At 50.7% G+C, this 15,843-nt stretch overlaps 1 protein-coding gene across 2 annotated transcripts in view; it reads left to right on the forward strand.

Moving 5' to 3' along the window:
• Window positions 1–11,467, forward strand: part of Exoc3l2 (exocyst complex component 3 like 2) — a 46,548-nt gene extending 35,081 nt beyond the window's left edge. For both annotated transcript variants that reach the window (XM_045134117.1, XM_045134118.1), the window contains exons 9-12: window positions 1,274–1,396; window positions 1,573–1,728; window positions 7,431–7,552; window positions 10,863–11,467. In XM_045134117.1, coding sequence (XP_044990052.1) covers window positions 1,274–1,396; window positions 1,573–1,728; window positions 7,431–7,552; window positions 10,863–11,139 — 678 coding nt within the window. In that variant the 3' untranslated portion in view covers window positions 11,140–11,467. The remainder of the gene's footprint in view (window positions 1–1,273; window positions 1,397–1,572; window positions 1,729–7,430; window positions 7,553–10,862) is intronic.
• Window positions 11,468–15,843: the final 4,376 nt, after the last annotated feature.

Raw genomic sequence — 15,843 nt, forward strand, 5'->3', positions numbered from 1 at the left:
CCTCAAATAAATGAATAAGCCAGGCATGGTGGCGCATGCCTTTAATCCCAGGCAGAGGTAAGAGGATCGTCATTAGTTCAAGGCCACCCTGAGACTATGTAGTGAATTTCAGGTCAGCCTGGGCTAAAGTAAGACCCTACCTCGGAAAAAAGAACCAAAATAAATAAATAAATAAATAAATAAGTTACTATCTTAAAAAGAATTACTTGAGGCTGGAGAGATGCTCAGCACTTAAAGGCACTTGCTCATGAAGCCTGATGACCCAGCTTCAATTCCCCATGCACAAAATGGCACATGCATCGAGTTGATTTGCAGTGGCAAGAGACCCTGATATGCTCATTCTGTTGTCTGTCTCCCTCTCCTTGCAAAAAAAAAAAAAAAAAAAAAAAATATATATATATATATATATATATATATATATATATTTTGTTTATTTACTTATTTTGGTTTTTCCAGGTAGGGTCTCACTCTAGCTCAGGGTGACCTGGAATTCACTATGTAGTCTCTGGCTGGCCTCAAACTCATGGTGATCCTCCTACTTCTGCCTCCCCAGTGCTGGGATTAAAGGCGTGCACCACCACACCCAGCCCCCAAATTTTCCTCTTTTTCTTTCTTTCCTTTTTTTTTTGTTTTTCAGGGTAGGGTCTCACACTAGTTTGCCTCCCAAATTCTGGGATTAAAGGTGTGAGTCACCACACCTGGCCCAAAAACATTTTTAAAAAGAGCTGGGCTGCAGAATTGGCTTAGCAGTTAAGGCTTTTGCTTGCAAAACCAAAAGACCCAGGTTCAATTCCCCAGAACCCACGTAAACCAGATGTACAAGATGGCACATGTATCTGGAGTTCGGTTGCAGCAGCTGGAGGCCCTGGAGTTACTGGGACAGGAGAGCTGGCTCAGCAGTTAAGGCGCTTACCTGAAAAGCCTAAGGACCAGGGTTTGGTTCCTCAAAGTGGTCAATGTGTCTGGAGTTTGTTCGCAAGCCCTGGTGAGCCCGTTCTCTCTTCTCTTCCTCTCTGCTTGCAAATAAATAAATAAATAAATAGAAATAGTTTAAAGAGCGTCACTTCCGGGTTTGGTGGCCCATGCCTTTAATCCCAGCACTTGGGAGGCAGAAGTCGGATGATCACCAAAATTCCAGGCCAGCCCGAGACGATATAGTGAATTCCAGGTCAGCCTGAGCTAGAATGGGACCCTACCACGAAAACAACAAAGTTACTAAGGGCGGATGAAGGGAGGCGAGCTGTGACCCTCCCCCGTGGTCTGTGTCCCCCAGCCGCACTTCAAGAAGCTGATGCGCAGGAAGTGGCTGACCAGCACGGAGGCCCTGGATGGCATCGTGGGCACCCTGGGAGCCCAGGCCCTAGCACTGCGTCGGATGCAGGATGAACCCTACCAGGTGGGGGACTTGGTGGCTGCGGCGGCCGGAAGGTGGGCTTGTAAGGACCCTTCCCCAGTAGGGAGCAGCTGGCTGGGGGGAGGAGGGACTGGGGCTAGCAGGGGGACCATGCCTCCCTGATCTGGGGTGCAGAGTTTGGGGAGTTGGGGGCATCCTAAGGTGTGCCATCCTTCCAGGCGCTGGTGGCCGAGCTGCACCGGCGGGCGCTGGTGGAGTACGTGCGGCCGCTGCTCCGCGGGCGTCTGCGCTGCCGCTCGGCCAGGACCCGCAGCCGCGTGGCCGGGAGGCTCCGCGAGGACGCGGCGCAGCTGCAGCGGCTCTTCCGGAGGCTGGTGAGCGCCCCGGGGTGGGGCTCCGGGAGGGAGGGGGCCTTGGGCTGCAGACGTGGGGGCGATGTGCAGGTGATTGAAGCACCCCTGTCCACCAGGGCCTAGGGGTGCAGAGGCTCAGGGGGATGGCCAGTTGAGGCCAGCCTGAGCCACGTGGCGTGGTCCTGTCTCGAGTAAACAAACCTAGCGGTTGGAGAGATGGCTCAGCGGTTATTGGCCTTTGCTTGCAAAGCCTGACTGGCCTGGGTTCCATTCCCTAGTATGCACGTAAAGCCAGATGCACAAAGTGGCACATGACATGCATCCGGAGTTCATTTGCAGTGATGGGTGGGAGGCCCAGACATGTCCATGGTTTTCTCTATCCTTTAAAACAAAATAATAAATAATAAATGCTTTATTTTTTTTTTTAAAGAAGTTCAGGGGCTGGAGAGATGGCTTAGAGGTTAAGGCGCTTTCCTTCGAAGCCTCAAGACCCAGGTTCAATTCCCCAGTAAGCTAGAGGCCCTGGTGTGCCCACTCTTTCTCTGAAATAAGTAAAATAAAATAAAAAGTACAAGGCAGAGGTAGGAGGATCACCATGAGTTTGAGGCCAGCCTGAGACTACATAGAGAATTCCAGGTCAGCCTGGGCTAGAGTGAGACCCTACCTGGAAAAATAAAAAGTTCAGGCCAGGCCTGGTGGTGCATGCCTTTAATTCCAGCACTGAGGAGGCAGAGGTAGGAGAATGGAATTCCAGGTCAGCCTGGGCTAGAGGGAGACCCTACCTCGGGGCCCGGGGGGTGGGGGGGGGGCAGCGGGGGGAGGGGAGAAAAAATGAAAAAGAAGAAGAAGAAGAAAGGAAAGAAATTCAGAAAAGCCAGACATGGTGGTGCATACCTTTAATCTCAGCACTTGGGAGGCAGAGTGAGAAAGATCACCATGAATTCAAAGCCAGCCTGGGACTACAGAGTGAGTTCCAGGTCCTCTGTGCTAGAACGAGAGAGACCCTACCTTGAGAAAGCATTCAACCAGGGCTGAAGAGATGGTTTAGTGGTTAAGGTACTTGTCTGTGAAGCCTAAGGAGCCAGGTTCCATTCCCCAGCACCCATATAAGCCAAGAAGCACAAGGTGGCTCAGGCATCTGGAATTTGTCCAGTGGCTGGAGGTCCTGGCGCAGCCATTCTCTCCTTAATAAAAGAAAAACAAAACAAGCAAACAAGAACAACACAAGCCACCAGGTTTCCTTCATCCTCAGTTGGTTGGAAAAAGAGCAGGAAAATGTACCAGGTACAAGAGCTTCTAACCATTTTTAAACCGCTTTTGGGATAATTGTAAGAAACAAGGCACAGTGCTCCTCTGTATATTTTATAAATTTTTCTTTTCTTTTTTATATTTATCTATTTATTTATTTATTCTTATTTTATTTATTTATTGTGTTGCTGTTGTTTCAAGGTAAGGCCTCACTCTAGCTCTGGCTGACTTGGGATTCACTATGTAGTCTCAGGGTGGCCTTGAACTCATGGTGATCGTCCTACCTCTGCCTCCCAAGTGCTGGGCTTAAAGGTGTATGCCACCATGCCTAACTTCAGTTTTTTAAAATATTTTATTTTTATTTACTTAACAGACAAAAAGGGGTGGAGAGAGAGAGAATGAGCACGCCAGGGCCTCCAGCCACTGCAAACGAACTCCAGACGCGTACGCACCCTTGTGCATCTGGCTAACGTGGGACCTAGGGAATCGAACCTGGGTCCTTTGGCTTTGCAAGCAAACGCCTTAACTGCTGAACCATCCCTCCAGCCCTTAAATATTTTTTAAACTTTATTTTTATTTATTTATTTATTTGAGAGAGAGGAAGGGAATGGGTGTGCCAAGACCTCCAGCCACTGCAAAGGAACTCCAGACGCATGCGCCCCCTTTTGCATCTGGCTTACACGGGTACTGGGGAATCGAACTGAGGTCCTTTGGCTTTGCAGGCAAAGGCTTTAACCGCTAAGAAATCTCTCCAGCCCTCCTCTGTATTTTTATCCAGTTTTCTTGGAATGATAACAATTTGCAAACTTAAGGGTATTTTTGTTTGTTTGTTTGTTCTTTTCTTTTGGCATTGTTAGGGACGGAAACTAGAGCTCTGTACATGTTGGGCAAGCGTTCTATTGCTGATTCAACCCCCCCTCCCCCGCCGCCTGGACCCCAAGGCCTTGAAACAGTTTTGTTTTATTTTGTCATGACCCCCCTACACACACACTGAACCCCAGGCCTTGTGATAAGCAACCACTGAGCTACAGTCCCAGCCTTATTTATTTTATTTTATTTTGTTTTGTTTTTATTGACAACTTCCATGATTATAAACAATATTCCATGGTAATGCCCTCCCTCCCCCAACTTTCCCCTTTGGAACTCCACTCTCCATCATATCCCCGCCCCCTCTCAATCAGTCTTTTTTATTTTGTTTGAAATTTTTTTGTGTGTGTTTATTCTTATTTATTTATTTGAGAGCGACAGACAGAGAAAGAGGCAGATGGATAGAGAGAGAATGGGCACACCAGGGCCTCCAGCCACTGCAAACGAACTCCACATGCATGCGCCACCTTGTGCATCTGGCTTAAGTGGGTCCTGGGGAATTGAGCCTCGAACCAGGTACTTAGGCTTCACGGGCAAGTGCTTAACCGCTAAGCCATCTCTCCAGCCCAGTCTTTTTTATTTTGATGTCATGATCTTTTCCTCCTATTAGGATGGTCTTATGTAGGTAGTGTCAGGCACTGTGAGGTCATGGAGATCCAGGCCATTTTGTGTCCAGAGGAGCACGTTGTAAGGTGTCCTACCCTTCCCTTGGCTCTTACATTCTTTCCACCACCTCTTCTGCAATGGACCCTGAGCCTTGGAAGGTGTGATAGAGATGTTTCAGTGCTGAGCACTCCTCTGTCACTTCTCAGCACCATAGTGCCTTCTGAGTCATCCCAAGGTCACTGGCATCTGAAAAGAGAACTAAAAGTGAGAGTAACATTAATATATGTGTATGAACATTAAGAGAAGTGCTTACTGGGCAGTTTCATGAGCATAGTATATGCATTTAACCAGACAGCATCAGACGTTACACCCCTAGGGCTCATGACTACCCCTTTTGTAGGTTTTCAGTATCAGGCATGTATTCCCTCCCATGGAGCAGGTCTCTAGTCCAATTAGAGGGCAGTTGGTTTCCACCATGACAGATGTGCCACTATTGCACCCGTTGGCTCTTTTGGCCTGGCTGGCCAATTTTAAGGCTTGCAGTGTCCACTGTTGAGTATCTTCACTGGTGATTTCTTTTTCTCCCATTGAACTGCATGCAGCATGGCTTTCCCAGCTTTCTGTCAGCTGGTCTACATGGAGGAGGTTATCAGCTCAGTTCCAGCAGGATTTCTCAGTGGCCTTGCAGCCCAAGTATGTGGAGTCTTCAACAATAGGGTCTTACCATCTATTTCTGGTGGGAAACCAAGGGCCTCAGAAATGACCTATAATGTTTTGAAAGCATCAGGGATCTCCCTGGCCAACTTTTTAAAAATATTATTTATTTGCAAGAAGAGAGACAGAATGAATGAATGAGTGTGGCAGCTGCTGCAAACAGACTCCGCACCCATGCATCACTGTGCATCTGGCTTTACATGGGTACTGGGGGATCAAACTCAGGTCATTAGACTTTGCAGGAAAGCACCTTAACTGTTGAACCATCTCCTCAGCCCCCTCAGAGACTTATTTTTTTTAGTATTTTATTTTTATTTATTTATTTGACACAGAGAGAGAGAGAGAGATACAGAAATAGGCAGGTAGGGAGAGAGAGAGAGAGAATGGGTGTGTCAGGGCCTCCAGCCACTTCAAACGAACTCCAGATGCATGTGCCAACTTGTGCATCTGGCTTATGTGGGTCCTGGGGAGTTGAACCTAGGAACTTTGGCTTTGCAGGCAAGTGCCTTAACTGCTAAGCCATCTCTCCAGCCCTCACAGACTTATTTTTGAGCCAGGATTTCATTATGTAACCCAGAGTAGCCTAGAACTCCAGTCCTTCCTGTCTCAGCCTCTTGTGTGTTGGGTTATATGTGCCACCACTCCCAGCTGGAATCGAATTTTTGTTTGTGTGTTTGGATGGTTTTTCCGAGGTAGGGTCTCACTCTAGCCCAGGCTGACGTGGAATTCACTATGTAGTCTCAGGGTGGCCTCGAACTCATGGCGATCCTCCTACCTCTGCCTCCTGAGTGCTGGGATGAAAGGTGTGCGCCACCACGCCCGGCTACTTTATTTGACTGAGAGAGAGAGAGCAAGAGAAAGAGGCAGCTAGAGAAAGAGAGAATGGGTACGCCAGGGCCCCCAGCCACTGCAAACGAACTGCAGACACTTGTGTTGCTTTGTGCATCTGGCTTACATGGGTAGTGGAAAATAGAACCTGGGTCCTTAGGCTTCGCAGGAAAGTACCTTAACTGCTAAGCCATCTCTCCAGCCCAGGAATTAGATTTTAAATTGAGTTACCTAACAGGTTCTCTGAAAAGTTCTGAAGTGATTATAAATAGAATTTTCCTTAAAATACCAGAAGGTGGGCTGGAGAGATGGCGTAGCGGTTAAGCGCTTGCCTGTGAAGCCTAAGGACCCCGGTTCCAGGTTCAGTTCCCCAGGTCCCACGTTAGCCAGATGCACCAGGGGGCGCACGCGTCTGGAGTTCGTTTGCAGAGGCTGGAAGCCCTGGCGCGCCCATTCTCTCTCTCTCCCTCTACCTGTCTTTCTCTCTGTGTCTGTCGCTCTCAAAACAAACAAACAAACAAAAAACAAAACAAAAAAAAAAAAAAAAAAAAACAAACCAGAAGGTCCTAGCTAACCCCTGGCCAGTCTGTTGCCTGACCCTTTTACTGTTGTTGTTTGAGGAAGGGTCTCATTCTAGCCCACGCTGGCCCCAAACTCATGACAGCCTCGGGAGGACTGGGATTAACCTTGTGAGCCACCAAGCCTGGCTTCTCCTAATGCTTTTTTATTTATTTGCAAGGGAAGATGAGAGAGAGAGAGGGAGGGAGAAAGGAAAGGAAAGAGAGAGAGAATGAGAATGGGTGGGCGAGGAGCTAGTGCCACAGCAAAGAAACTCTAGACATATGCACCACTTTGTTCATCTGGTTTTAAGTGGGTTCTGGGGACTCGAACCCAAGTGGTCAGGCTTTGCAAGCAAGTGCCTTTCACCACTGGGGCATCTCCATTTTCTGACCCCCCCTCTTTTTTTTCTTTTTTGAGGTAGGGTCTCGCCCTAGCCCAGGCTGACCTGGAATTCACTATGGAGTCTCAGGGTGGCCTCGAACTCACAGCAATCCTCCTACCTCTACCTCCCAAGTGCTGGGATTAAAGGTGTGCGCCACCACGCCCAGCCTGATCCCTTTTAAAAAACAAAACAAAAATATATTTTATTTATTTGAGAGGGAGAAAGACAAAAGGCAAAGAGAGAATGGGCACCCCGACATTGCAAATGAATTCCATACACATGCGTGCCACCTAGTGCAGCTGCCTTTTATGAGTCCTGGGGAATCGAACCAGGGTCCTTAGACTTCCCAGTCAAGCATCTTAACAACTAAGCCACCTCTCCAGCCCCATTTTCTGACCCTTTGGATGGGAAGGACCCAGAGGGTGAGGAGCATGGGCGAACACAGGCCCCAGCTCGAGAAGGGTGACTGGGGGGAGGGGAACATGGGGTCCACTGTGAGCTCTTGTCATTCTCCCAGGAGTCCCAGGCCTCGTGGCTGGACGCGGTGGTGCCACATTTGGCTGAAGTCCTGCAGCTGGAAGACACCCCGAGTATCCAGGTGGAGGTGGGGGTGCTGGTGCGCGACTACCCGGACATCAGGTGAGAGAGGCCGTCCCTTTGCCGCGCGGGTCTCTGGCAAGCCTTGGCATCCGTCCCCGCGTTTCCTGCCCCCCTCGGATGAGCGTGTCTGACGGCCGTTTCCTGCCCAACCAGGGCATTATTAATACGATTTCCCTCCTTCTATTGCTGCTGCCGCCACCACCGCCACCTCCACCCGGGATTGCAAACAAACAAGCGGTCACAGGAAGCCCAGGGCAGGGGGGCGCCAGGCCGCCCTGGGGCAGGAAGGGCTGGCCCTGCAGGGGAGCCGCCGGGGACGCACACGTGGGCACGCTGGGGGCGCAAAGGCAAGGGGACATCTGCCAGGACAGGCGCGTTCCCGATCCTGGTGGGCCACTTCCTTTAGATGTGACCTCACAAAGTCACGATCCTCGTCCACCTCCTGGGGACAATAGGCCTGTCTGTCATCAGAGGAGGATGGTGGGGACTCTGTGCCAGCTTCCAGAGGCCGCGTGCCTGTGTTCAAAGAAGGCTGCCTTGTCTCTGGAACGATCCACACTTGTCCAGATCCACAGTGAGGGGCTGGGGCCGTGGCTCAGAGGTAGAGCACTTGTCTAGAGTCCACAGTGAGGGGCTGGGGGCGTGGCTCAGAGGTAGAGCACTTGTCTAGATCCACAGTGAGGGGCTGGGGGCGTGGCTCAGAGGTAGAGCACTTGTCTAGATCCACAGTGAGGGGCTGGGGGCGTGGCTCAGAGGTAGAGCACTTGTCTAGATCCACAGTGAGGGGCTGGGGGCGTGGATCAGAGGTAGAGCACTTGTCTAGAACCCACAGTGAGGGGCTGGGGGCGTGGCTCAGAGGTAGAGCACTTGTCTAGATCCACAGTGAGGGGCTGGGGGCGTGGCTCAGAGGTAGAGCACTTGTCTAGATCCACAGTGAGGGGCTGGGGGCGTAGCTCAGAGGTAGAGCACTTGTCTAGAGTCCACAGTGAGGGGCTGGGGGCGTGGCTCAGAGGTAGAGCACTTGTCTAGATCCACAGTGAGGGGCTGGGGGCGTAGCTCAGTGGTAGAGCACTTGTCCAGATCCACAGTGAGGGGCTGGGGGCGTGGCTCAGAGGTAGAGCACTTGTCTAGATCCACAGTGAGGGGCTGGGGGCGTGGCTCAGAGGTAGAGCACTTGTCTAGATCCACAGTGAGGGGCTGGGGGCGTGGCTCAGAGGTAGAGCACTTGTCTAGATCCACAGTGAGGGGCTGGGGGCGTGGCTCAGAGGTAGAGCACTTGTCTAGATCCACAGTGAGGGGCTGGGGGCGTAGCTCAGAGGTAGAGCACTTGTCTAGATCCACAGTGAGGGGCTGGGGGCGTGGCTCAGAGGTAGAGCACTTGTCTAGATCCACAGTGAGGGGCTGGGGGCGTGGCTCAGAGGTAGAGCACTTGTCTAGATCCACAGTGAGGGGCTGGGGGCGTAGCTCAGAGGTAGAGCACTTGTCTAGATCCACAGTGAGGGGCTGGGGGCGTGGCTCAGAGGTAGAGCACTTGTCTAGATCCACAGTGAGGGGCTGGGGGCGTGGCTCAGAGGTAGAGCACTTGTCTAGATCCACAGTGAGGGGCTGGGGGCGTGGCTCAGAGGTAGAGCACTTGTCTAGATCCACAGTGAGGGGCTGGGGGCGTGGCTCAGAGGTAGAGCACTTGTCTAGATCCACAGTGAGGGGCTGGGGGCGTGGCTCAGAGGTACAGCACTTGTCATCTGTAAGTGTATAGTGGTGGACACTCTCTAGGTAGTGGCAGGGACAGCAACAGCTCCTCTGGCACTGCTCTGGTCCGTGTCACATCCAGACCTGGTACACTCGTGGCTGCACACTCTTCAGGAGGAAGACATGAGACACAAACAGGCTGAGCTTGGAGGTGGAGGATAGGCGTCCAGAGACTGGATTGGGGAGAGAATTGAAGATGGTCAATCCCTAAGGTCTCTCTGCGTCCTGTTAAAGGAAACTCTTGGATGGGGGGAGGTGAGAGAACTTCAGGCTGATGCTGCGTTTGAGACTTCATCGTCTGGGTTGTGAAGTCAGTATAGTTATTGTGTTTTGTGCTTGAGCTGGAAGTTTCTTTTCTTTTTTTCTTTTTCTTTTTTTTGTTCTTTCAAGGTAGGCTTTCACTCTAGCCCAGGCTGACCTGGAATTCACTATGTAATCTCGGTGGTATTTAACTCATGGCGATGCTCCTGCCTCTGGGTCCTGAGTGCTGGGATTACAGGTGTATGCCATCATGCCTGGCTTCGAAAGGTTCTTGAGTCCTGTTTTGTGTGCCATCCTGGAGAAGCGGAGACTCCAAACAAAGGGTCAAGGAAGATAACGATACCGAGCTAGGGCTGGAGAGATGGCTTAGCGGACAAGGCACTTGCCTGCAAAACCAAAGGACCCAGGTTTGACTCCCCAGGACCCCTAAGCCAGATGCACAAGGGGACACATGCATCTGAGTTCGTTTGCAGTGGCTGGAGGCTCTGGCGCACCCATTCTCTCTCTCTCTCTCTCTACCTGACTGTTTCTGTATCTCTCTCTCTGCCAAACAAGTGAATAAAATAAAATATTTTTTAAGGGCTGGAGATATGGCTTATCAGTTAAGGTACATGCCTGCGAAGCCTCAGGACTCTGGTTCGATTCTCCAGGTCCCACATAAGCCAGATGCATATTGTGACACACGCGTCTGGAGTTCGTTTGCAGCGGCTGGAGGCCCTGGCATGCCCATTTCTCTCTCTCTCTTCCATTCTGTCTCTAATAAATAAATGAATAAAAATAAATCCTTAAGAAAAAGAGCCGGGCATGATGGCGCACGCCTTTAATCCCAGCATTCAGGAGGCAGAGGTAGGAGGATCGCTGTGAGTTCGAGGCCACCCTGAAACTGCACAGTGAATTCCAGGTGGGCGTGGGCTAGAGTGAGACCCTACCTCGAAAAAATTAAAATTAAAAACAGGAAGATACTGAGCTGTATGGAAGATGTCAGTGTGAAGGCCCAGTGCTCTGCTTGAAATGAAAGTTCTCCAACTGAGTGTGGTCAGGACTTGGTTCCAGACAGACAGACTTGCCTTTGAGGAAGAAGAGGCTTGGGATGGCCGGGGACAGGACTCCTTTGGAAGTGATGCTGGTGAAGCCGCTGGGGAGGAACGTGAAGATGGAAGTGAGGGCTTGCTCCGGCATCCCATAGGCGAAGATCCTAAGTGGAGGATTTGGGAATTATGAGAGGGGTCTGGCGGGAAGGGAGCGACTGGCACCAAAGGACTGTGGTGGCCTCAGGGGGCCTGGATGTCTCCTCGGGAACCTGGGCCTTCCAAGTCCTCACCCGTGGCTCTACCCACAGGCAGAAACACGTGGCCGCCCTCCTTGATGTCCGAGGCCTTCACAACGCAGCTGCTCGCCAGGAGATCTTGGCAGTGGCCCGGGACCTGGAGCTGTCAGAGAGCTGCGCCCTGTCGCCCCCTCGGGACTGTGCCTTCTTCACCGACATCCCTGTGCCCCGCGCATCCTTCTGCCTCAGTCTCCCTCTCTTCCTGGGCCGCCTCCCCGTCTCCAGGCTGGCCTGCCTGCCCCTGCGCCCCCGGCCCCCCTCCAGGGCAAGGCCCCAGGCTCAGCGCTGAGGCTCGGGCTGCCTCCCACCGTGCTGCTGAGAGATCGCCGTTCTCCGAGGTCCCCCTGACATGGGAGCAAGCTTACTAGTCCTGTCCTGCCCCCGAGTTTCCCTTCCAGAAGGGAGACAGAGGCCAGAGCAAGAGAAGCTCTTCCCAGCACCCCTTTCCCCCCACGTCCCCTTCCATAGGCCAGCATGGCCAGTGGTGTTCTGGAAGGCTCTAGACTACACAAATATCTCAGCTCCACCCCTCTCCCCCTCACCTCAAGGTCTGGCCCAAATCCAATGTATTAAGGAATGTTCGATACTTGGAATAAAGAGGTTTCTATTTAACACTAGGAAGGGCTGAGTCCCAAGTGCCTGGGGGTGGGGGAGGAAGGACGGGGGCAGGGCCCAGGGCCAAGGGCTTTGCACACACCCAAGGCCACCAGGGCCAGGGTCCAACTCCCAGGCCGTACAGTAAACATGGGAGGAACTCTGAGAAGGCCACTTACTGCCCGCTGTCCTTTGCTACCATGTCATCGTGGCAGGTTGGTTCTGAGGTGGTCCCCTGACTCCTTGAGCCAAGGACCGTCATTTTTGTTCATCTCAACGTGCGTGGCCTGTTCGGGGCTTGGCGGTGGGTGCCACACTGGCATGGCCCTCCCCATCCATCCTTAGCGGGAAGCTGTGTCCAAAAAGGAAGGAGGTTGGGGGTTGGGCCGGCGGCATCCAGGGCACCCTCCTGGGTTGATGCAGGAAGATCTCGGGGTGGGAAAATTTCCAGCTTCTCAACCCCCGGCCCCGGCCATATCCTGGTCCTCAGGGAGACCTTGAGGTCATCTCTTTGCTGACCCCCTGCCCCACCGGCCTAAACTGGACAGCTCATGATGGATGCTTCCTGCCTTGAGTTGTGTTTTATTTTATTTTTTTTCCCTGAGAAGTGAGATAGAGGAGGCAGCCAGGGGTCAGCATGGCCGCTGGGGTTGGGACCTCACGCATGTTTGAACTCTGGCGACAACGCAGAGACTGGACTCTTGGAGCCTCCAGGCTGGTGGACGGTGGACAGGAAGCTGTCCTTCTCTAGGCAGAGGCTCCTATCCCTCCCTGGGAATAGCTTGACTTCTCTTTGCCCAGGTCAAGGTAAGCTGTCCAGAGGATTCCCTCTCAGTGTTTCCCCCCCTTGAAAGTGACACATTCAATGTCGTTGATGGGCATTGAACCCACAAGATGTTGCACTTGGGGGTGTTTACAAAATTGCTTTTTTTTTTTTTGGTTTTTCGAGGTAGAGTCTTGCTCTAGCCCAGGCTGATCTGGAATTCACTATGTAGTCTCAGAATGGCCCTAAACTCACGGCGATCCTCCTACCTCTGCCTCCTGATTGCTGGGACTAAAGGTGTGCACCACCATGCCCAGCACAAAATTACATTTGTATTAATCTGTTTGGGCATATTCTTTTGTTCTTTTCTAATTTTGCTCTCCTGTTTAAAAACAGCCATATCAAGGCCAGATGCGTGGTGCACGCCTTTAATCTCACCACTCAGAAGGCAGAGGTAGGAGGATCTCCATGAGTTCAAGGCCACCCTGAGACTACATAACAAATTCCAGGTCAGCCTGGGCTAGAGTGAGACCCTAGGTGAAAAAGAGAAAACAAAACAAAACAAAAAAAGGACTGGAGAGATGGCTTAGGCCTTGGTGCATCCATCCTCTCTCTCTCTCCTTCAAATAAATAAAATAAAATAAAGAAGTAAAAGCCATATCTTCAGGCCCATAACCTCAGCACTCTGGAGGAATGAGGCAGAGGATTGCAAGTTAGAGGTGAGACTGGAGTGTCTCCTACCTCAAAGAAAGGTGCACCTTTCAGTAGCCTGTTTTACATTCACACTTGAACAACAATTGTCACAACCAATTTAATTTCATTTTGGGGACATGGTCTCATGCAGTCCAGGGTGGTCTTGATCTTCCTACTTAGCCAAGGATGACCCCTGGCTGGGATTACAGGTTTACATACACGGGACACCATACACACATCATGCCCTGCGGGGGTGAAACCCAGAGCTCTGTGTGCACTAGGCAAACACTTGATCATCCGAGCCACATCCCACGGCCCAGTCTTCCTTCCAGGTTACATTGTTAAAAGTGGACTGGGAGCTGGGCGTGGTGGCGCACGCCTTTAATCCCAGCACCCGGGAGGATCGCCATGAGTTCAAGGCCACCCTGAGATGACAGAGTTAATTCCAGGTCAGCCTGGACCAGAGTGAGACCCTACCTCGAAAAATCAAAAAAAAAAAAAAAAAGTGGACTGGGAGCGGGGAGGCTGGAGAGATGGTTTAGCACTTAAGGCATTTGCCGGCAAAGCCAAAGGACCCAGGTTCAATTACCCAGGACACAGTAAGCCAAATGCACAAGGTGGTGTGTACATCAGGAGTTCGTTTGAAGTGGCTGGAGGCCCTGGCATGCCCATTCTCTCTCTTTCTGTCTCTCCCTCTCTCAAATAAGTAAGTAACAATAAAATATTAATTTTTTAAAAGTGGAAACAGGAGCCAAGCATGGTGGCACATGTCTTCAATCCCAGCACTCGGGAGCAGCGGTAGGAGGCTCACTGTGAGTTCGAGGCCACCCTGAGACTACATAGTGAATTCAAGGTCAGCCTGGACAGAGAGTGAGACCCTACCTCACAAAAACACACAAACAAATAAAAAATCTGCTGGTCTTTATTTACTTATTACAGAGAGAGAGAGAGAGAGAATGGCCATACCAGGGCCTGTTACCTCTGAAGTGAACTCCATACACACACACCTCTTTGTGTACCTGGCTTTGCGTGGGTACTGGGGAATCGAACCCAAGAAGACAGGCTTTACAAGCTAATGCCTTTAATTACTGAGTCATCTCCTTAGACCCATGAACTATTCTTTTGGACTGTTTTAGTTTTGGGATTTATGATGAGACAGGGTCTCTGCGTGTAGCCCAGGCTGGTCTCCAACTTGCAGCCATGTTACTGCCTCAGGTTCCAACACTGCTAATGTCCACCAGATCCTGCCATATCCTTTCTTCCTTCCTTTTTATTTTTATTATTATTATTTTATTTATTTATTTTGGTTTTCGAGGTAGGGTTTCACTCTAGCCCAGGCTGACCTGGAATGCACTATGGAGTCTCAGGGTGGCCTCGAACTCATGGCAATCCTCCTACCTCTGCCTCCCGAGTGCTGGGATTAACGGGGTGCACCACCACGGCCAGCGCTATTTTTCTTTCTCATTTAGTTTTATATTATTCTCCTTCCTCTTGTGATTTCTTCTTTTGACCTCCGGGTTATTTACTTTCTGAATACTTGTGGGTTTTTTGAGATAGCTTCCTAAAATTGGCTTCCTTTACGGTCAGAGAGAGATTTTGAAATGTTTCAGTCTTGTACACGGCAGGTCTTGCCTTCTTACTCAATCTGCTGACCCTGCCTTCCACTTAGAGCATTCATTTACATTGATTTGTGGCTGTGGAAACCACTGGTTTGCGTTTACCATCTGGCAGTACCCTGGTTGTTTTTGTTTGTTTGCTTGTTGTTGTTTGTTTTGTTTTTATTTTTTTTGAGATAGAGTCTCACTCTGGCCCAGGCTGACCTAGAATTAACTCTGTATTCTGAGGGTGGCCTCGAACTCAGGGCGATCCTCCTACCTCTGCCTCTCAAGTGCTGGGATTAAAGGCATGCGCCACCACGCCTGGCTGTTTTTCTTTTTTTTAATGTTTTTTAAAATTTATTTATTTTATTTATTTGAGAGAGAGAGAGAATGGGCACACCAGGACCTTCAGCCACTGTAAACAAACTTCAGATGCATGTGCCATCTTGTGCATCTGGTTTATGTAGGTCCTGGGAAATTGAACCTGAGTCTTTTGGCTTTTTAGGCAAGTGAGTGCCTCAACCACTTAAGCCATCTCTCCAGTCCCCCTGTTTTTCATCTTCCAGGTGTGTTTTTTTTGTTTTTTGTTTTTTTTTTCCCAAGATCAGGTTTTGCTGTAGCCCAGGCTGACTTGGAATGACTATGTCAGGGTGGCCTTGAACTCATGGCAATCCACCTACCTCCACCTCCCAAGTGCTTAACAAATCTTTTTATTTTGGCAGGGGGGTCCCTTTTCTATCCTTTTTAGGTTTACTCAACAAAATTTTAATATTTATTTTTTATTTTTTTCTTACAGCTTGTTTTAGGTAGGATTTCACTCTAGCTCAGGGTAACCTGGAATTCACTATGTTGTCTAAGGATGGCCTCAAACTCATGGCAATCCTCCTACCTCTGCCTCCCAAGTGCTGGGATTAAAGGCGTGTGCCACCATGCCCATCTTGTTTTTATTTCTATTTTTAAATATTTTGTGGAGCCGGGTGAGGTAGAGCACTTGTCTAGAATCCACAGTTAGGAGCTGGGGGCGTGGCTCAAAGGTAGGGCACCTGCCTAGAGTCCATAGTGAGGGGCTGGGGTTGTGGCTCAGAGGTAGAGCACTTGTCTAGATCCACAGTGAGGGGCTGGGGGCGTGGCTCAGAGGTAGAGCACTTGTCTAGGATCCACAGTGAGGGGCTGGGGGCGTGGCTCAGAGGTAGAGCACTTGTCTAGATCCACAATGAGGGGCTGGGGGCGTGGCTCAGAGGTAGAGCACTTGTCTAGATCCACAGTGAGGGGCTGGGGGCGTGGCTCAGAGGTAGAGCACTTGTCTAGGATCCACAGTGAGGGGCTGGGGGCGTGGCTCAGAGGT

The sequence above is a fragment of the Jaculus jaculus genome, chromosome 14 (assembly GCF_020740685.1).
Source record: "Jaculus jaculus isolate mJacJac1 chromosome 14, mJacJac1.mat.Y.cur, whole genome shotgun sequence".
In the NCBI taxonomy this organism is placed as follows: domain Eukaryota; kingdom Metazoa; phylum Chordata; class Mammalia; order Rodentia; family Dipodidae; genus Jaculus; species Jaculus jaculus.